Source organism: Thermobia domestica, chromosome 1 (assembly GCF_964235325.1).
Source record: "Thermobia domestica chromosome 1, izTheDome1.hap1.1, whole genome shotgun sequence".
In the NCBI taxonomy this organism is placed as follows: Eukaryota; Metazoa; Arthropoda; class Insecta; order Zygentoma; family Lepismatidae; genus Thermobia; species Thermobia domestica.
Genome location: NC_137454.1, coordinates 283,080,859 through 283,100,226, shown reverse-complemented (window position 1 = coordinate 283,100,226; position 19,368 = coordinate 283,080,859). Strand labels below are relative to the sequence as shown.

At 33.3% G+C, this 19,368-nt stretch overlaps 1 protein-coding gene across 3 annotated transcripts in view; it reads right to left on the bottom strand.

Annotated features, from left to right (window-relative positions):
* Positions 1-1,968: 1,968 nt before the first annotated feature.
* The window catches only part of tipE (temperature-induced paralytic E), a 285,481-nt gene continuing 268,081 nt past the window's right edge, over positions 1,969-19,368 (bottom strand). For all 3 annotated transcript variants that reach the window (XM_081726629.1, XM_081726633.1, XM_081726636.1), the window contains one exon: positions 1,969-2,210. In XM_081726629.1, the coding sequence (XP_081582755.1) occupies positions 2,203-2,210 (8 nt within the window). In that variant the 3' untranslated portion in view covers positions 1,969-2,202. The remainder of the gene's footprint in view (positions 2,211-19,368) is intronic.

The window sequence follows — 19,368 nt, the reverse complement described above, 5'->3', positions numbered from 1 at the left end:
AATTCGTGTGAGAACCAACTAACTTTTCCAATAATGAAAATTCTTTTCAGCTTTATAAAGTTATAAGAATTCTTACAATACATTATTCAAAGCTATCGTACAAATATATTTTTTTCCTGAGGTTGTCGGTTAGGCATCAAAGAAATCTCTTCCCCTGCATATTATGCATTTTCACATCTTTTTTGCATACTAATTTACTTAACGGCATTTCTGATTCCTGTATATGCAGATCTCTTCATTCCTTACTTTAATGACAATATGTGTCGTGGTTTTAGTTTTTGAAAGAAATTTCATTCACCTGTTCAAATTGTAGCAACCATTTCAACAATCATACTATAGCTAAACAAACCAAGAAATGGACTTTTCCTACTATTCTAATATCCTGGCAGCCTTGTAAAGTGACGCAGAGAACCACCCACACATATCGTCCTATTACCGCTTCCTCTGAGTAACTCCACGCACATACAACAGCAGTGACTACAAAAAAAAAAAGGTTATAATTCATCAGATACGCATTACTGCCAATAGGCGGCCGAAATATGTTCCGTTCTCTGTGTGCTGAGAAGATTATGGAGCTGTCGAGCTTTTCATTAATACTGTTTGTGAGCAATATTGCTGTTTCTCGGAAAGGGGGAAGCTTTTACATTTTTACTTTTACTGTACTTTTAATATCTGAAGATCGTTATTGTTTTATAAATACAAAATGAATTGTCATACAATTCACGTTATTTACGAAAAGGTATATTTATATGTTTATCTAAAAAACAATCAAAAAATTGTTTGTGATTATCACGTTGGAACTTAACACTGCTTATCTAATTTACTACAGATCTTTTTTTCTTACTGTTAGTCATAATATACTATTCTCCTTTACTGATTTTGGACCTTTTTAACAGTGTATATTCAATTATTTTTCTGACAATATTAAATATTGTCCAACATTATCTTCATGTTCTAAATAGCTTCATGTTAAAGGCTAGCAACTCCATTGATTGCTGTTCAGATTGGACTAGAATATAAAATTTTAAATTTGTACTTCAAAATGTAAGAACATTAGTCACCATTTCATGTTTATATTCTATTGTCAGTCGTAGAAACTTCACAATATGGGAGTAATGACCAAAAATGAGTTGTATTACATTATTCAACGCCTTAATTATATAAACATTATTTAATCGAAACATCATATAATTGCAAGCTTATCAAATAAACAATTATCAAAAATAGGAGAAAATAAGTAACTAAAAGAACTTACATTTATATTACATTCAAGAAGAAAGTTAATGATTATATATATATTATATATATCGTATAGTTATTATTTTACTAGCAACTTGAATGTTTTCCCATCCTGGAGTGCTTTTTCGAAAAAGAATAATGCGCTAGGTTTTTGAACACTAAACAAATCTATGTCTCAGAGCGTGGACATAGTGCGTAATGTCTATTATTTTTACTTAAAACAATTTACAAAACTCCTTTCTCTGAATAACATTGTGTATGAGCAAAATACAAACCGCCATCTAGAGTGGCCATTTAGAGTCTAGCACGCTCATAAACATTATTTACATTTACAAGTATGCCATGCGGTCTGTTAATTTCAAAGGCGTACATTTAAAATCTACATCGTAACTTGTTATAAAATACTAAGAAGGAAACGTTGCATAGGATGCATGTTAATGAGAGAACTTGGGCGGTTTTCTTGACGGTATGCAGGCTAAATATTTCTCTGTGGCTCAAAGCATAGCTTCATGTTTCTTCAACAAAGTATCTTGCACATTTGCATTTATTATGGGAACTTTACTGTTGAGTTCCTTATAATTATTTTTCAATAAACGTATAGTTAAACCTTTATTATGTTAAAGAAGCATTTTATAGCGATTGTCAACCATCAATATCATTGTCGCAACACTCAACACTCACAATGAGCAAAAACTACGAAGTATTAACAACACTTTTTGTTATTATTATTTGTTTTTTTTTTTCAGTTTATAGGTAACAATAACTGAAAGGAAACTATATTACATTTGGTGCTGGAGCAGGAAGCAGTTAAATTACAGTTAACTGGGTATGACTTACAATTTTGAAAGGATTCTAAAACACTCGAATTAAACATTGAATTACCAATACTTCTTTCTCAAAGGTTCCTTCACACCTCTGCAATTGGACCAGGAAGAGTTGGGATACTTGTAGTCATTGTTTTGGTCAAGTTTCTGCAAAGAAAGCATATAGGTCCCATAATTAATTAGATATCACATAGATTTCAAAACTATTCTTATATTTGTTACAAGTATACTTTAATTTCTAAATTATTTCTTCTATCATAATTAAAAATTTAGAAAGAATTAAACTTAACAGAGTAAACCTGTGAAATTTACGAAAGCATTTAAACCAGCTTGAGACACTAACATATGTTTATTTTATTTGTTCACGTCATACCTCTTATCATAATATTTTTCAAATTTGGTAAGTATCGAGAATCAATGATAATAATAACGAAATTGATTATGATAACTAGTAATTTACTCAGCAGTAGGGATTAAAATTTAATGCCATCCGTGTGTGGGAGGAGGGGCAATCAAATGTTTTCTCAACACAGGAGATAGTAGCTATAATCATGTAGTCTTTTCTGGTAACTGACTAATAAATTAAACCTTAAAATGACACTATATCTGTGCAATGTACAGAGGTGGACAAAGAGAAGAAACAACTGATACGAACTAAATTACTCACATTTCATGAGTGTATGCTGCCTCTTGCATTATTACTACAAAATGCGAATTGTTTGTGTAAATATCTGAGATGGGCGGCGTTTAGTTTTAACTGGGCAGGAGTTGTCAATAACATATATTTTGTGAATCTTTACTGAATACATAAAAAGAATTTTATAATGTATTTTCAGTCTTTTATATTAAAATTTTAAACAATTTTGGGATCAAAATAACAATAGATTGATATAGTTGTAGTTTTCTTTTTGATATTCGAATATATACCGTACATGAGATGCCTGTTAAACTACTTATGAAAGTTACATATGAAGGTGCTTTCCAAAATATTATATCAATATACGCTTCCTATCTGCTGGAAAATAACCTTTGTGCTACCTGTAAAATCTAGGAAGATAGGCTTTTACAATGTACTATTTTCTTCTTGCTGATTCCAAAATGATTAACAAGATAATATCAACAGGAATTGCGCGGATTTATTTGGAAAACAACATAACTCTTGGTTAACAATTTACACTGATGAATTGTTGTATCCAAAAATCATGAATCACATTTTTGAAATTTTACTGGAATTAGTTGAAGGAAATTACACATTTGACTCCCGATTTTTTTAAAGAAAATGTTCCTGCACTCAATATTCCGAAACAGTATAATAATTAGGTTTATATATGCATTAAGTGATTTGTGAGAAGTATATCATATCCAATAAATAAGTATTGAAAACATTTTAACTAATTTCTCTTCGGACTCATCGGTTCATTTAATATATCATTATAACACATTTATAGTGGAAGAATGTACATATCATTTAAGTAATATAGAGCAATAATTCACGTCTGAAGAAGCATGAAGGTGAGATATTTCACATAAAATATTAACCAGTTCATTATTGATATGTACATCGTATAAACCAGAACACCTGTTCTTCAAATTCGAAATAACTTGTTTCATACTGTGGAATACAAATTTTAAGTTTCAGATCTAGATTACATTTAATGACAAACACTGTTAAGTTTATTACAATAGCAATAATAATAATAACAATTGCAAATAATATAACATATTGGGTCAGAATTAAAGACGTGCGCAAATCTAATTACGAAATTATTCAGCGAAATGTGGAGACACTTTTTGCGTTTAACTTATTCAGAAAATGATTAATCCTTTCTGAAACTAATAAAATATTCAGAGAGGAAGATAGGATTTATTATTGTATAATAAGGAAATGTGGCAAACAATATCAATGGCTTAATATTGGATTTGGTGTGCCAATTCCAATTTTTGAGTGATCAGAAAATTTAGAACAAAAGTTAGCTTACTTGTTTCGGGATATTCGCACTTCGAGTCATTCCTGTTCTGGCGTTGCATGAATATGAGTTAGGTATGATATACATAACATAGAATGCAATCTGCTCATATTCTTGAAAATTTAAAACTAACTGAACTAACTGTTGTAGTGCTTAATAAATATGATACTCAGTGAACCGGTGTTCATAAGAAGTCAAACTATCTATATGTCGGTAACGTTCTACTCGGATTGAAACGAAATCGTTTCAGTGACGCTTTCATTTATTTGATTTATATTTTTGATTTGTATAATTCAAAGTACACATGGTTTGAATTAGTTTTTACTGTTTTATTATTACAGTTACTATGCTCAATATAAAGAGATTTTAATGCTTATATTTTTCGAGCATCTTAGCAATGGTGCGTTCATATAAATAATGGTGCAGAACTTCTTGATTGCAGGTGTGATTTGAGTTTGTATATCGTGATCAGTTGGTATAAACACAATACATTAAAGTACGATAGACCTGGTAAGGTAAGTGACTTGTCATACAGTACATAAAGCTTACGGTCCTAATCCTTTTTATCTTCATGAACATTAAAATATTCAAGAGCTGATAACCAAATGTGCAAATGTAGGTAAAACTAATTGTAAGGTTATATCAATTCGTGAGGCTAACCATCAATAGTATTCAACAATATATATATATATATATATATATATATATATATATATATATATATATATATATATATATATATATATATATATATATTCTAATACCAAAGGTATTGTGAAAACATCTTTGACAACTTGTGAAAAAAAGTTTACTTCTTGAATAAGAAATTAAATGAAATGTTTTGCATCCCATAGCTCAAGTGGACGGTGATGATGAGCATGAATGAAATGGTGGAATGCAGAAAGTGGGAGGATACGAGAGGACTCCAAGAAAACCCACGCACATGGCGTTTGTCCACCACAAAAGCCATTTGGTGCAAGCTGGGATCGAACCAAGGACACTATGCACCAGGGTGAACACTCTATCATTTAACCACGGCGGCTCTCTTCTTGAATCAATCATCATATTAGGAATTAGAGTTGCTTGTAATATTAAGTACCCAACATACTCAATCTGCAGTACATTGTGAAGTTTATACATTTATTCTGATCTCAATCTTTCGAAACAAAACACATAAGTTTATTTGCTAAATAATCGAATAACATTCATCACTAAAAACTATAGAAAAATCATGCTAACAACTTTAATACGAAGATTTTATAGTATAATTGCAGAAGAGAGAGTTTCATTGGACAAAGTAGACTTTATGTGAACATTTAGTATACAATAGTATCCACTAAAAATAGTCTTGAAAAAATCAATAACGCCCTTGTTTAACCTATCATTAATTGTGGAGTATTTTCTGAGTACTGAAGGTAAAAACAAACATGAAATCTATTTGTTAACGTGTTATCAAATTTCTTTTTAACTTTATCTATTATGCTATACCTTGCAGCAGTTCGTTAATCTGTTATAGTCGTGAGCTCCTCCGTGGCTACGCGGGAGGCCCGCGTTCGATTCCCGGCGGGAGCTCATGTGGTTCGGATTCCACGTTAATCAGTAAGTCCACGTCTCATATAGCTTCGCTGCTGAACTTGACGTTAAACTCAAAATCAAGTCAATAACACTATAGTCAATAACTTTTATTTTCAGATTTCGAGAGGTTTATAAGTTGTTAATATAATAATGGGGGCATAAAATAAACATAAGATTATATTTTGAAGAGGCAACAGGCTTAATATTGCACAAAACAAATCTACGCATGAGTAGTGTTATGAAATTTGCCTACCAGAGATGGTGTAACGATTCTATTAACATAACTAGTGAAATCAAATATGAGTGACTTTTCAGCAGTCTCGAAATATATTTGATTATGAGGAAAGCAATTATACATGCAAAATGATCAAATCACTATTCGCTTCTCCTTCCATATGTTCACTAAAACGATACTCACTTATCTATTGAAGATCCATGCCATCACTGCAAACTGTCTTTATAAACCTCACTATCATCAAAAAGTTATAGAATGCTGTCTATGATTTTTGGTGTATTTGTTCAACATAGAGGGTTTGTAAGCTAGGAGCAGAAGACATGAACAGTCTGTATTATTGTGATCGACTCTAAGTACGTGGAGCGACGATTCGTAGAGATGTTACTTTTATAACATTCATTTTGAAGATACATATAACTATTCTTCAAATCAAAGACAAATTCGTAATAGATGGATTTACAATAACTTGTAGCCTTCAACTGTTCATTTACGTATAACAAGACCGATTGAACTAGCTTCCACTTTTCGATCTTTATTCATCGATTTAAATGGCATCCTTCTTTAGGTGTTCATCAATTTTTACGTCATCCTCTACCTTTGAGATAGTCGTGCCGTTGTATTTTCTTCCAGAATTCTATTCCGGAACTGATGTTCGTGACTTTCACAAATGCTTGTAGTCAACATTTATTCCCTAGAGAAGGGTATCAGGTATATTGAGACAAAGGCTACTTGATCGCACATTTCCATGTATTGAAATTTGTGTTGAAAAACTACTTGCTTAGCCGACTAGTTAACAGACTAATTCAACATAATCTCAAATGTGCCTCTTGCCTCATTTTTATTCCTTCAATAAAATGTGCATAGAAATTTAATATCTAATATACATAGGATTAAAATATTTCGAATAATCTTTCAAGTCTCTTGCTGCGTTTTTTTACTTAAATAAATTTATTATTTTATTATATATGTGCTATTGTCATTGTTACGTATTGTCCCATAGACGATAATGTTGACATTAAAAAATGATATCCTTGTGAACATTTTGAACTTTCGGTAGCACATTTATTTACGTTTTGCTTTATACATGTAGTTGGGAAGTCAACAGACGTTAGAAGATTTACTTTCCCTGCGTGTCGCGTACTAAGAACGTGAACATATTTTTCGCTGTTATTTCACAGGCACATAGTTCACAGGAAGATTTGTCATTAGGTGCAATCTGGCTATACAGAAGCAGATTGTTTGAAACCAATGCTATGCAGTTGGCTTTATGAAATAAAAATAAATAAATACATTGATTGTAAATATCACTTGTCAAGAAGTAGCAGTTTATCGGCGTAATTCATGTAAATGTATGTATGTACTAAATGATAAGTACGGAGTTTTGGTGGAAACGCCTGCCCTTGAAATAGTCAGTCCAGCTGACTGAGTGTAAGTCCATGTATTGTAGATCGTCAATTTACAGTTCCAGGAGAGATTAAGGGTCCGCTGTTGAGGTAGATAATGGGTAATCTTTACACTACACTTTTCGCTGAATAACAGTGCTCTACAAAAAGAAACTTTTTGAAAGCTGTTTTTGATTTGACACCTGATTTTATAAAATTTGAGGTTGCTAATTACGAAAATGAAATTAGTTTTCCCCCCATCACGTCAGGTTCTCGGAAAACATGATTGCGTAAATTGTGCTATTTACCCAGCAACGCTGCTAATGTAGAGTAACATTATGACTATATATTTCTAACAAAAGAACATATTTTGCTTCAGAACTAATCTGAACATCGATATTCTAAATAATTAAGGTTATCAGTGGCGTAACTAGGGGAGCAAACGGGGCTTGTGTGCCGGGCGCCGGATTGGGAGGGCCTAAATTGGGCAAATATTTGGGGAAGCGTTTTGGTTTGGTAGGTCAGGGGGGCGCTAAGGCGCGTTTTTGCACCAGGCAACAACTAGCGTATTTACGCCGCTGAAGGTCATTGATAAACAATTTACCTAATTTTTGTCTCTGTTTTTTCACTTGGAAGCTCCTAAAACTAGACTTCCTTTTGTGAGTTGTTTGTGAATCTTCACGTACCGTACCAACGTTCCAACAGTAATCCGCCAACATTGTTGTTCTCCAACGTCCCTGATAATGGAATTCAATTGCTTTGATGTTCTGGTGAAATCTTTCATAATGTTCTTCACTTTAATCACCGAAGTTAGAAGGAAAGCTGTCTAAATGTGAATACAAAAAATAAATCTTAAGACTCATTTTGTACCCTAAGGTTTTAAACTTCTGGAGCATATTAGACACAATGTACTTGTAATTTTCGTCTCTGTTGTTCCCGAGAAAATTATGTCCCCGAATGCACTTCATGCTTCCTTTTCAACACTTGTCATACAATGTTCAAAGTCTGACTGATCTGAGACTTTCTAATCTGAGGACCGCTGAATATTCCTTCTTTTACTTAGCAATTGTTGTGGGAATTTTGTCACTAGACAGTGGAAGCACTGCCCATCTTTATTCAGACTTTTGACAAATTGTTTCATTAGGCGCAGTTTAATATGCAAGGTGATAATATGACTTGTGAAGGGTCTACGAGGCAGATGATTTTCAAATTTTTACTTCCTATATTGTGGCTTTCGCTGACAATCAATTTGAGTCCAGTGTTCAATGCGTTCTCTGCTGTTCCATTCGCAAAATGTGGTATGGATATTTGGTGTACCCTTACTGCTATCACCTTCAGATCGCTGCCGCACAATAACCACTGATGATCTTCCTATTTTATTTTTAAAAAAATCCATATTATCTTAAATCTCCTTTAAATGTACAGAATAGAGATGCAAGGGCTCGGAAAAAAACCGGCTTTTTTGAAAAAAAACTCGTTTTTTTCTGCTTTGCTTTTTTGCTTGGGAAATTTTGGGCTTTTTTCAAAATACTGCTTTAAATTGATAAAACAGACTTTGTATCGCTTCTCTATAACACAAAAAATCATTTAATTAGTGGTTGATGCTGATAATAATATAAAACATCGAAAATAAACTATGTATTTCGAAAAAATATTTCAAACAATTTTTCTTCAACATATTTACATTATGAATTCCACAGGATTAACCAATGTATATAATAAGAATTTTTAACCTCCTATATACAAAAGTAAGCAGAGTTGGCAAGAACCGTGGTTGTTTTTGAAAATGCCAAAAACCCGTTTTTTGGGGTATGTTTAAACCAGGCTTTTTTGGTTTAAACCAGGCTTTTTTAACTTAGATTTTTTGCTTTATGTATTTATATTACATATTCACAGAAATAAGTTTGTTTCGCCTTGATGTTATTATGCAACAGCGGGGTTATGCCGGAAGAAGTGCGGTCAGTAAATTTCTTAAGTTGAGAATCTCCCGCCCTAGCCATTGGGAAAATCCCGTCATTACTTGAAATGTAAGACAATAACGGGAAAATCCTGTTATTGCTTTGCATGTAAAATTTAAAGGTCAACGTACCATAATCAGTACGCTAAAACTGAGGTATTAAATTACAAATTTAGTACCGGTACGTAGATATCATTGAAAGTCTAATCCAAGCTAATGTTGGAAGCTACGTAGGCAATCGATAAATTTTGCCAATTTCTATCAATATATTTAAGCAATATTGGCTTCTTTATAAAACAACACGCATTTAGGCATGCAGAAATATACAATTTGGTTTGTTTCGTATATTTAGGCTTAACATCCTTACGAAATACCGAGGTTATCAAGGAGAAGACTTTCGCTTAAACTGACATCCGAACCGCTACTTGGGTTACGCATGAAAGAAGGTTTGTGGTTCGACCGAGAATTGAACATGGGACACCTTGATTAAAAGGTGAAAGGGAAATAAAACTATTGCAGGTGGTTTGATATCTGGAAACGTTACCATGAAATTCACACGATTCGCATTTTTCATTCTTTTTATTTTTGTGGTTTAAACCAGTTATTAAAAAAAAAGTTGGTGTAAACCAGCCAACCCTAAAAGTAAACACTTCTTTTTAAAGAATACACAAATAACTAGCAAAATAGTATGTAGTATTTTTACTTCAAAATATTCCATAAACTCTTTTTGAAACAAAATAAAATTAAAATAAAACATAAGAGAAATACTTAGATTTATATGATACACTTAAAGGCTGCACATCTAGAGCTTTTGGTTCTGTATATTCTTGAAATTCTACAGTTAAGTTTTATAGAACCACCATCACAGTTTACCCAATCCTCAAGTTTTCTGAATTTTTAACAAGAGGGATTCAACATATCATTACGGAACTCCCCCCCCCCAAAAAAACTACAGAATATATTTAAGTTAAGCTAAATACAACTCCACAACAAAAATGACTGAGTGATTAGCTTTTGCGCTTCTATCGGGAAGTCCGGGATTCAACCAGCATTCGACCATTCTGACAAAGCTTTTCTTCATTCCATCTGTGAATGTAGAAATAGTGTGTGTACTGTGAGTTGGGCGACTTCCTTTTTTATTGTTTTTAGATCGTTATTACTAATTACCAGCAGTGACGGTTTTGCGAAGGTTAGGGGGGCGGTCTTTCGGACTGAAGCCCGTTCCCCAAAGTTACGGAATGTCTGCAACAAACGAAATATCTATTATTTATGCCTTTACTCATAAACTTTAAGCTCCCGTCAAATAAAAATTACGAATGTTTAAAAAAACTAAACATTAGTAAGAAACCCTTCCCAAAATACTTTTCTAAATCCGCCACTGATTCTCAGTATAAAATGATTTTTAAAGTTGTATCCGGAAGATTATTGCTAAACATATAAACGAAACGAAATATTATGCCTGTACTCATACACTTCAAGCACTTCCCAAATAAAATTAGGACTTTTTAGGAAACGAAACAATCAGAAAAAACCCTCCTAAAGTACTTTTCTAAATCCGCTACTGATTATTTGTATAAATTGGTATTCAAGGTTGTGTCCGGAAAATTATTGCTAAATCACTTCACAGCTACAGTATAACAGAAATATGGAAGTACGGCTTGACGGATATATTGAAAAACGTACGCTTTAACGGATAAATAGAAAAACGGGCAAGTTTAACTTTTGCGCTAGAAGCTAGAGTACTAAAAGCTCTTAGAAATGAAACAATGATGACAAACTAGAGAAGAAAAGAGATGTCGATAACTCAAAAGTTAAAATAAAGTTAAATAGCCTCTAAAATTACCCTCAAATACTACATTCTTCATGTTAGCTTTAATTCGTAAAACACGTGCTCCATCCATCTTGATGGTGAATTTCAAAGCGAAATATCACATTCAGGTCATGGAATTCTTATCTAACTATAGAATATACTATAAGAAAGCTATTTAGATAGAAAAATCATGAAGTTGAAAAAAGCCAAAATTTCCAAAATTCTCGTTTTTTCCCAAAAAAGCCGGCTTTTTATGTGAAAAAAAACCATCGATTCAAAAAAGCCGGCTTTTTTGCATCTCTAGTACAGAATGAATAATGGGTATACAGAGGGTTGTTCGTTGCTATTGTGAAGAAGCAGACCGTTCAAACTTCTCTTGTTGGAATCAATGAATAGGCTCCATTCACCTGCGTTATAGTTCTCACAATCACAGCTTACACAGTGCTGTTATTGCGTTCCCAACGTGTAACGCGTTGTGATATCATTCAGTGCTACCAGATACAGTACATATTTTTTCAATGTTAGCAGAATAAGTAACTGCACGTCTTTTATTACAAATTCAAAGATAATCAGAATGCTATGGCATCGAAAGTATATTTTTATATTTGTAATTATAATCAGTACTTCTTCCTAAATATACATTTATACAGTTATTTTCCTCTCCCCCTCCCCTGCATTTTAAGAAAACTGTACGTAATAGAGCAAAACTAATTACATTTTTGGATTTTTCAGGTCAAAAACATTAAAAAAACCTTAATAGTTTCCAAATAGCAAAATCATTGCAGAGCAGTGTAATTTATCATATCTTTCGTAGAAAAATTAAGTAAATACTGAAGTATTAATTAGGATAAATAATTATTAATGCCGTTTTAGTGTTTTCTTTAAGATCAGGAATACGTTGCTGATTTACACTGAAATTAGGACGAAACACAGTTTGTATCCGATCCAAATCGAACGTCCAAGTAATGAATTCAGCAAAATCAACACAGGACGCAATTATAATTAAGGTGTGTCATAACAGCATAAAATGTTTCTTTATATTTGCATGTGTTGTCTTTATATTAGGCAGAAAGTTTGTGTTACGCAATTAGTTTAAATTCATGCATATTATAACACATATAGGTCTATTACAATTATGAATATAATCTCGAACAACCCATCAAATACGAAAAGAAAATCTAATAGTAACTTAATTTTTATGTTGTGCATATATGGATGCCTTTGAATTAATGATTAAAACAATTAGACTATATACAATACATATATACGTATATGTAAATACATGTATCTGATATCAGAAAATTATATATATATATATATATATATATATATATATATATATATATATATATATATATATATATATATATATATTATAATAATAATAATAATAATAAAACATTTACTAGAAACTAACTCATTTGCTGAATTAAAATGGAAATCGTGCAATAAAATTGGACGAGCCAAAAACATATATATATATATATATAATATATATATATTTGCGTCTGCCGAGAAAAAAAATCATAAGCCTCGATCGAGAAATATTAGCACGAGATAGCGTCTTAAGAAAACGATTTAAAACCGGTTCTACTTCACTACTCTGAAATAGATGAACAAAAATAACGCAGTACTACTAACTACATCATACTAATGACATGATGTACTCGGTAGAGAACAAAACCTAAAAGTTAGGGAAAAAAATTGAAAATTATACGAATAAGTTAAAATTAAGGTACAACAACAATTATTGGCGAAAAGAGCATTTGTAAGTTTATGTTGCCCTACGTTTGGCATACAACTCAAAATAATGAATAATCAGTAGGGTTTCTTGTACTAGCTCGGAAACTCTTATGATAATTTAAATATGACAAGAGTTGTCAAGAAGGACCAGAAAGGGAGTAACCAACCCAGTAAGAAGAAAGCTAAGAAAGAAACAAAGAAATGATTGCTTTTGTTTTGTTTGTGAAACTCTTGTTCAAACATTTCCAAAGAACTATAAATTAAATGCTCTTCTTGCAGTCTTTGGAGCCACTAGAAGTGCACCATGGGGGCCTAACGCTTTGGTTATGTTCGTGACTTGAACAGAGTGTAATTGTTGTGTTCATGTTTCTTTCAAGTGCTTATATAAAAGAAAACTTATGCCATTTTCTTAATTATTTCCATTTTTTAGACTTCCAAACTGTGCTATGAATAAGTAAGGGAGTCATAGAACGGCTATGTCTTTCTGCTTGACTGACGATAGATATTAAAACAAAAATAGGAAAAGGTACGAAACAAATTTTCTTTAATCGATTCAGAGTCTGAAGAATATGTTACACCTTCTCCGTTAATCCTCTGTATGAAACAGAAATGTGAAAATTAACCATGTCTAGTTTCAACATTAGTCGCCATACAATGAAAACGAACAGATATGGACAATGAGTTTTTGGAATTAATTCAGCGTCCCCAGTAAAGATACCATCTTTAATCTCATCTCTCTAGTGAAACCTGAAGTAGTAGATATTTACTACTACTTCTGGTTACAATATTGATCTTCATGGAACAAAAACGGTAGGTGATGGCAACAAGCGATTTCTTAGAAACGATTCAGAAAGTCCCAACAATAGGTTCCATTCCCTCCGTTAATCCTCTATTTAAATGTGAAGTAGTAGAGATCAGCCATTTCCGGTTTCAACGTTGATCCCCATAGAGCAAATACGGAAAGAGATAGAGAGAAATTACTTTTTGATATGGATTGAACTCAACAAGAATGATTTTCTTTCCAACGTTTCTCCCTCTATTCAAACCAAAACTGATGGAAATCTACTAATTCCAGTTTCAACACGATCACCATAGATTTCATTTCATTTTCAGTTTAGCTTTCTTTTCAGCAGTGAGGTGGTATGAGATGTGGACCTGGGTCTTAACGTTGAATCCGAACCACATGAGTTCCCGCCGGGAATCAAACTCGAGTCTCCCAAGTCAAAGACTTCTACGCTAACCACTTATACGATCACCATAGAGTACAACGGTAAAAAATAGTGAGAATCAGTCTTTTTGAACGAATTCAGTATCGCAAGAAAAGGTTCCATATCAGACTTTATTTCTCTATTGCAACAAAAGCGACAGAAATCAAATACCACTTCTAATTTTAATATTCATTCTCAAAGATTAAAACGAAATAGAAGCCGAGAAGCGTTTTCTGGTACAGATTCCGAATTGAAGGATAGGTTTGATCACAGCTTTATTATTTTACTGAAGCCAGAATTAGTAAGAACAGCACAGCTACCAACGATATTCATTTCTACATAGTGTGAAATGAAATGAAATTTTTCAGCTTAACGTCCCACGATTGTATCTTTTAGGCTAAGGGTGAGGGATGACTAAGGCAAGTGAATGATGATGGAAGAATAGCTGGAATGACAATGTGGGAGGAAGCAGGTGTACTATGAGAAAACCCACGGACATGATGCTGTCCACCACAATCTTACTTGATCGGAGGAGTCGAACCAAGTATTTCACGCACCATAGATGATTTCTAGATAGTAATAGTTGTAAAGGATAGTGAAAAACTGTTTTTCATGTGTATTCAGCGTCGGATGAACAGGTTCTATCTCCCACATTATCTTTATACTGCAATCTGAAGTTGTAGATCTACTACTTCCGGTTTCAGTATTGAATTTTCATAGTTTGAAAGTCTTCTATAGTTCACAATGTAAAACAAAACTTATTTTCTTGAGTGTAGTGATTATATGTAATACTTGTGTGATATATTTTATTTATTCTTATCATTATCGTTTTCCCCCGGAATGAGTTGATTTTGAGTTTAACGTGCCTTTCAGCAGCGAGGTATATCAGACGTGGACCTACTGATTAACGTGGAATCCGAACCACATGAGCTCCCGCCGGGAATCGAACCCGGGTCTCCCACGCCGAAGGCTCGTACGCTAACCGCTTAGCCACGGAGGAGCTCCTTTCCCCGGAATGTATCTTTCAGATTCACCTGTAGAATTTCGACCATCGAATTGAAATTTGCCTCTTTTAGATGATATGAATATTTAAGTTTAGTTTTTAATTATTTGGATTCTACAACGCTTGCAATAGTTTTCAAAAAGTTAATACGCCAGATACAAGATGTATATACTATTGCAGTGTGCAATAATAGTTCTTTAAAAATGAAGAACGGCGATCTTCAAAAATATATCAAATACTTTAAATTCTCTGAATATGTAGAACAAATACAGTCGGTTCAACGTTATAGACGTGGTGAAAAATGGAATCCAGATTCGTGTAATGTGTTTTTTTAAAAAATTGTTTCCAGTGATTTCCAAAGAGATCTAAAAAACACACTAATAGAACTTCCTTTCATTATGAAGCTACAAAAAAATATGAAAAGTACAAAGTACCTTCAGTTAATCTGGGTTTTGTTAAAGTAAATCCGAAGACCGCGCGATAAGAAAAGAGATCAAAGACAGTTGAAAAGTTATTTTATTACTGAAAATCAGTATTATATGTAGTAAATTATATACATATAATATATATATATATATATATATATATATATATATATATATATATATATATATATATATTACTTTGTAACATTAACGTGCTGTATAATTTTTCACACACACACACAAACTGTTCTTTGTCCTTTAAGAGAGAGCAGACGACAAATATTCTGCGCGCTCCACAGGTCTTATGGATGATGTTATACTGGGACAACCTAACACCATGCAGTATGGATAAGAGGCTGCTAATCTTGCTGAAATGGTCCGATCATTATACTATGGGCTGAAAAGAAGCAGGAGGAAAAACTCAGGAAGAAAACAAAACATCATAATGCTACTTATAAAAGACAGAAAAAGCCCGGTCAAAAGTAAAACGAGAACCCGGTAAGTTTCACACTATGTGCTAAAACGACATAGCATTGAAGCGGTTGTCTGTGAGCTAAAACGAAAAAAGGCATAAAGCAAGAAAAAAGAAGAAAGTAAGAAAGAGAAACCTAACGTTTCCATGCTAAAAGTAATGATGCAGGAAGAGAGTAAACATATTAAAAAAAAAAAAAAAAAGATCCGCCGTACCATCATGTGTTATATGATTTGGGGCAGTAAAATCCCTGCAAGAGAAAAAATGTACCGGGAAGAGTGAAATGTCGGTCGTTTCAGCACGTGCTAAGTATTGCGTCGGAAAAACACTGGAAGGTATCCGAGAAAAAACTGGAAGTCTTATACCATGTGCTTTATAGGGTCAGTAAGATGATTGACTCATACAAGTAAAGTAGGATATAAGATCGAATTACGTGAAAAAAATCGGCTCATTCGGCATGTACTTTTGGCAATATGAGCTAAGAAGAAAGGTCTAGAGAGAGGGGGAAATGTCCGAAAAGATCGAAAACATAGTGCTTCCTCCATGAGGCTATACTTTGCAGTAGTCTGTTGCTGGCTAAGCATACCATCCACGATTTTCTTCTAACAGTTGCCAAAACTATTAAAGTTACGAGACATTTATTTTCAAATTGTGAGAGGTTTTCAAGTTGTAAATGTTATAATGGGAACATAAAATAATGTCACATTTTGGAAAGGTAACAGACTTAATATGACGCAGGGCTACTTAGCTTGTTGCTTTGAACTGTTCGATGACAGATACCAAATCCGACTGAATTAGCTTTAAGCCTCTGAGAATTAAGTCTACAATTTCTCCTTTCAAAGTGATAGAAATCGTTAGAAATTGAAGTCTATTATTATTGTTATTAATAATAATAATAATAATAATAGTAGAAGTAGTAGTAGTAGTAGTAGTAGTAGTAGTAGTAGTAGTGGGTGGTGTTGAACATGTATTTTATAAAAAGATGTTTCAATAGCGTTTTTTTTTTTTTAATCCAGATTAGAAAATTTCAACTTTACAGTAATGAGCAATGAAATGTTTTTCTCATAATACAATATATTATAGCCCTATATGTAGCTGCCTGCCGACAGGTCTCACAACGCATGATTTATTCTGATCACTGTCTGTCTGCATTGTTACATTTGTTCTGTGTATTGATGTGATGCAGTGCATGAATGTTCATTTTTGAAGAAAAAATCTACAGCTTATATTCTACAAATCGTTCCACTGAATGTTGCATTATAATCTTTTTTTTCCTTGGCAACTGATTAGCTTATTCAGGAAAATGAATACATAATGGCTTCTACGAACAGCTCGTGAAATTGTGTGTAGGGCGCACCAGGCCATAGTCAGACATTAAGACAGAGGGCCGAGATCATTTCGAGGGAATAGCTGACCTGAATTCACCATGCATTCATACATACCAACAAACAACTAAAAGTTTCAGTTACCGAATGAGGTCTCATCCCTTGATCACCTCCTAAGTTACCAGCTTGGAGTGTACATTTAAAAAATAGTGTTAAAATTCCTGCTTCAACCCTACATTGTGCTATATGTATTTTGTAGTGAATTGCAATTGTGTAAGCAAAGTGTCTTTGAACTTGATATGATAAAAATTTACCGTATTAAAATATGTAAGATATACAAAAATCCTGCCGTGGCCGCGGTGGCTCATGGTAGAGCGCTCACCTCTGGCATGTGGGATTCGATCCCAGCTTAAGCCAAGTGGGCTTTGCAGTGAACAAACGCCGTGTTCGTGGGTTTCCTAGGGGCACTCCCGTTTCTTCGCACTTAATTCATTGCATTCATTTCTCATGATCACCGTTTCCTTTAGCCTAACCGGCATAAGCGCGGGACGTAAAACTGAAAGATTTCATTTATTTTTTTCCGTGGCCCTTGTTATTTGTTCTACCTTTAAAACAACCTGTATATAGTGATATGTAAATATATATGAGTATTATATATTATTATAAAATTAAGGTATATCCGTACGTTATAGTTATCACCTATCTGACGAATTCATGTGTTTGTTTTGTGAAGACAGTGCTCTGTGCTTGTATGCTGTTATTAGTTGAAAAAGTTATCGGGAGGGCAGGTATGAGTGCTTTTCTGCTTTACTTTAAAGGGTGGCTAGAACATACGAGCACTAAAAGTCTATACGCAGTCCATTTCTTAGTTTGTTGTATTATAATATTGCTAAAGAGATTGTGATTTGAATTAGAAAATAGAATTGAAATAAAAATCAACACACAAATTCATTCTAATATTAGAAGAACTACATACAAGGTGTAAAAACTTTGTAGAAAAGAAAGAACATGTGAAGTCATATTGCATTTAATAAAATAACAGACAGCTGCCTGTGGGGTAGACAGAAGTGTGAGAACTGTTATTGAAATTGGTAATTTTATTCAAAACATATGTATAAAGCCAAACTGTAGAGCAGTGGCGTAGGGAAGGGTTCACGCGCTTAAGCCCACCCCTATTAATAGAGAGATATCAAAAATTGATTCTGCTAATATGCAGTATATTTCATTTCTGTTCCCCGATAATATCTTTTTTTGGGGAAAGGGCTCTTTCTCGTCAGCATAAGCATCAAGATTTTCTGCGGGTGCGAGTAAAAATATTAAAAAAGAAACACTTTGCTCAAGTTCTTTTTTTTTAATTTATTGACCTGCTTAGCTGAATATTGACCTGGCCCCATCATCATGACGGGTCGTAGTATGTGGGATCCCTGGTTTGATTCCAGTGGATCCTGTAGTGAACAACTACCATTACCTGGGTTTTTTCTGTTCTCTCGTTTCCTCTCACTTTCTTCATTATCCATGAAAATCTGTACAACAATACGAAGAACGTTTCAGTCGGTGACACATGGTCCTTCCTTTTAGTCTTTGCTTCTTTGATTTAGCAGTTTATTAGCCTCATAATACTTACCTGGCTCCGTCACTCCTGTAGAAGTATTGAATTAATGCTGTTCGATATTATTTGATATTCTTATTATATAGTATTTGATATTCTTTAAGTTCTATTTTTATAAGTGAAATTGAAGGTTGCAACCATCTATATGCTTTAGTATTTCATCCCATGTTGAATAGTTTTACGTATTCAGCGCACAAGACTTAAAGTAAGTACACTACTTATTCCATTAAATTTGATTTGGTTCAGGATATCCTTTTGATTTTCTTGAAAAATTTCATATGAAAGAAATCAAGTAAATCGAGTATTTCTGGTAACAAGGAAATTAGTTCGCAACATTGCCGCAATCACAGATAAATCAAATGAGATATATTTTGATCTATGAATTATAGCTGTATTGTATTATTAGGGACATTGCCTAAGAAGAGATTGTATCATGAGGGACGTCCTAGAGGGTATGGTGGCGGGAAAGAGAGGGAGGGGGCGAAGGAGACTACAATTAATTGATGATATTAAAACAGAAAGATCATACGCGAAGACGAAAAGGTTAGCGGAGGACCGTGGAGCATGGAAGCTTCTCAGCTGCGGCAAGTGACC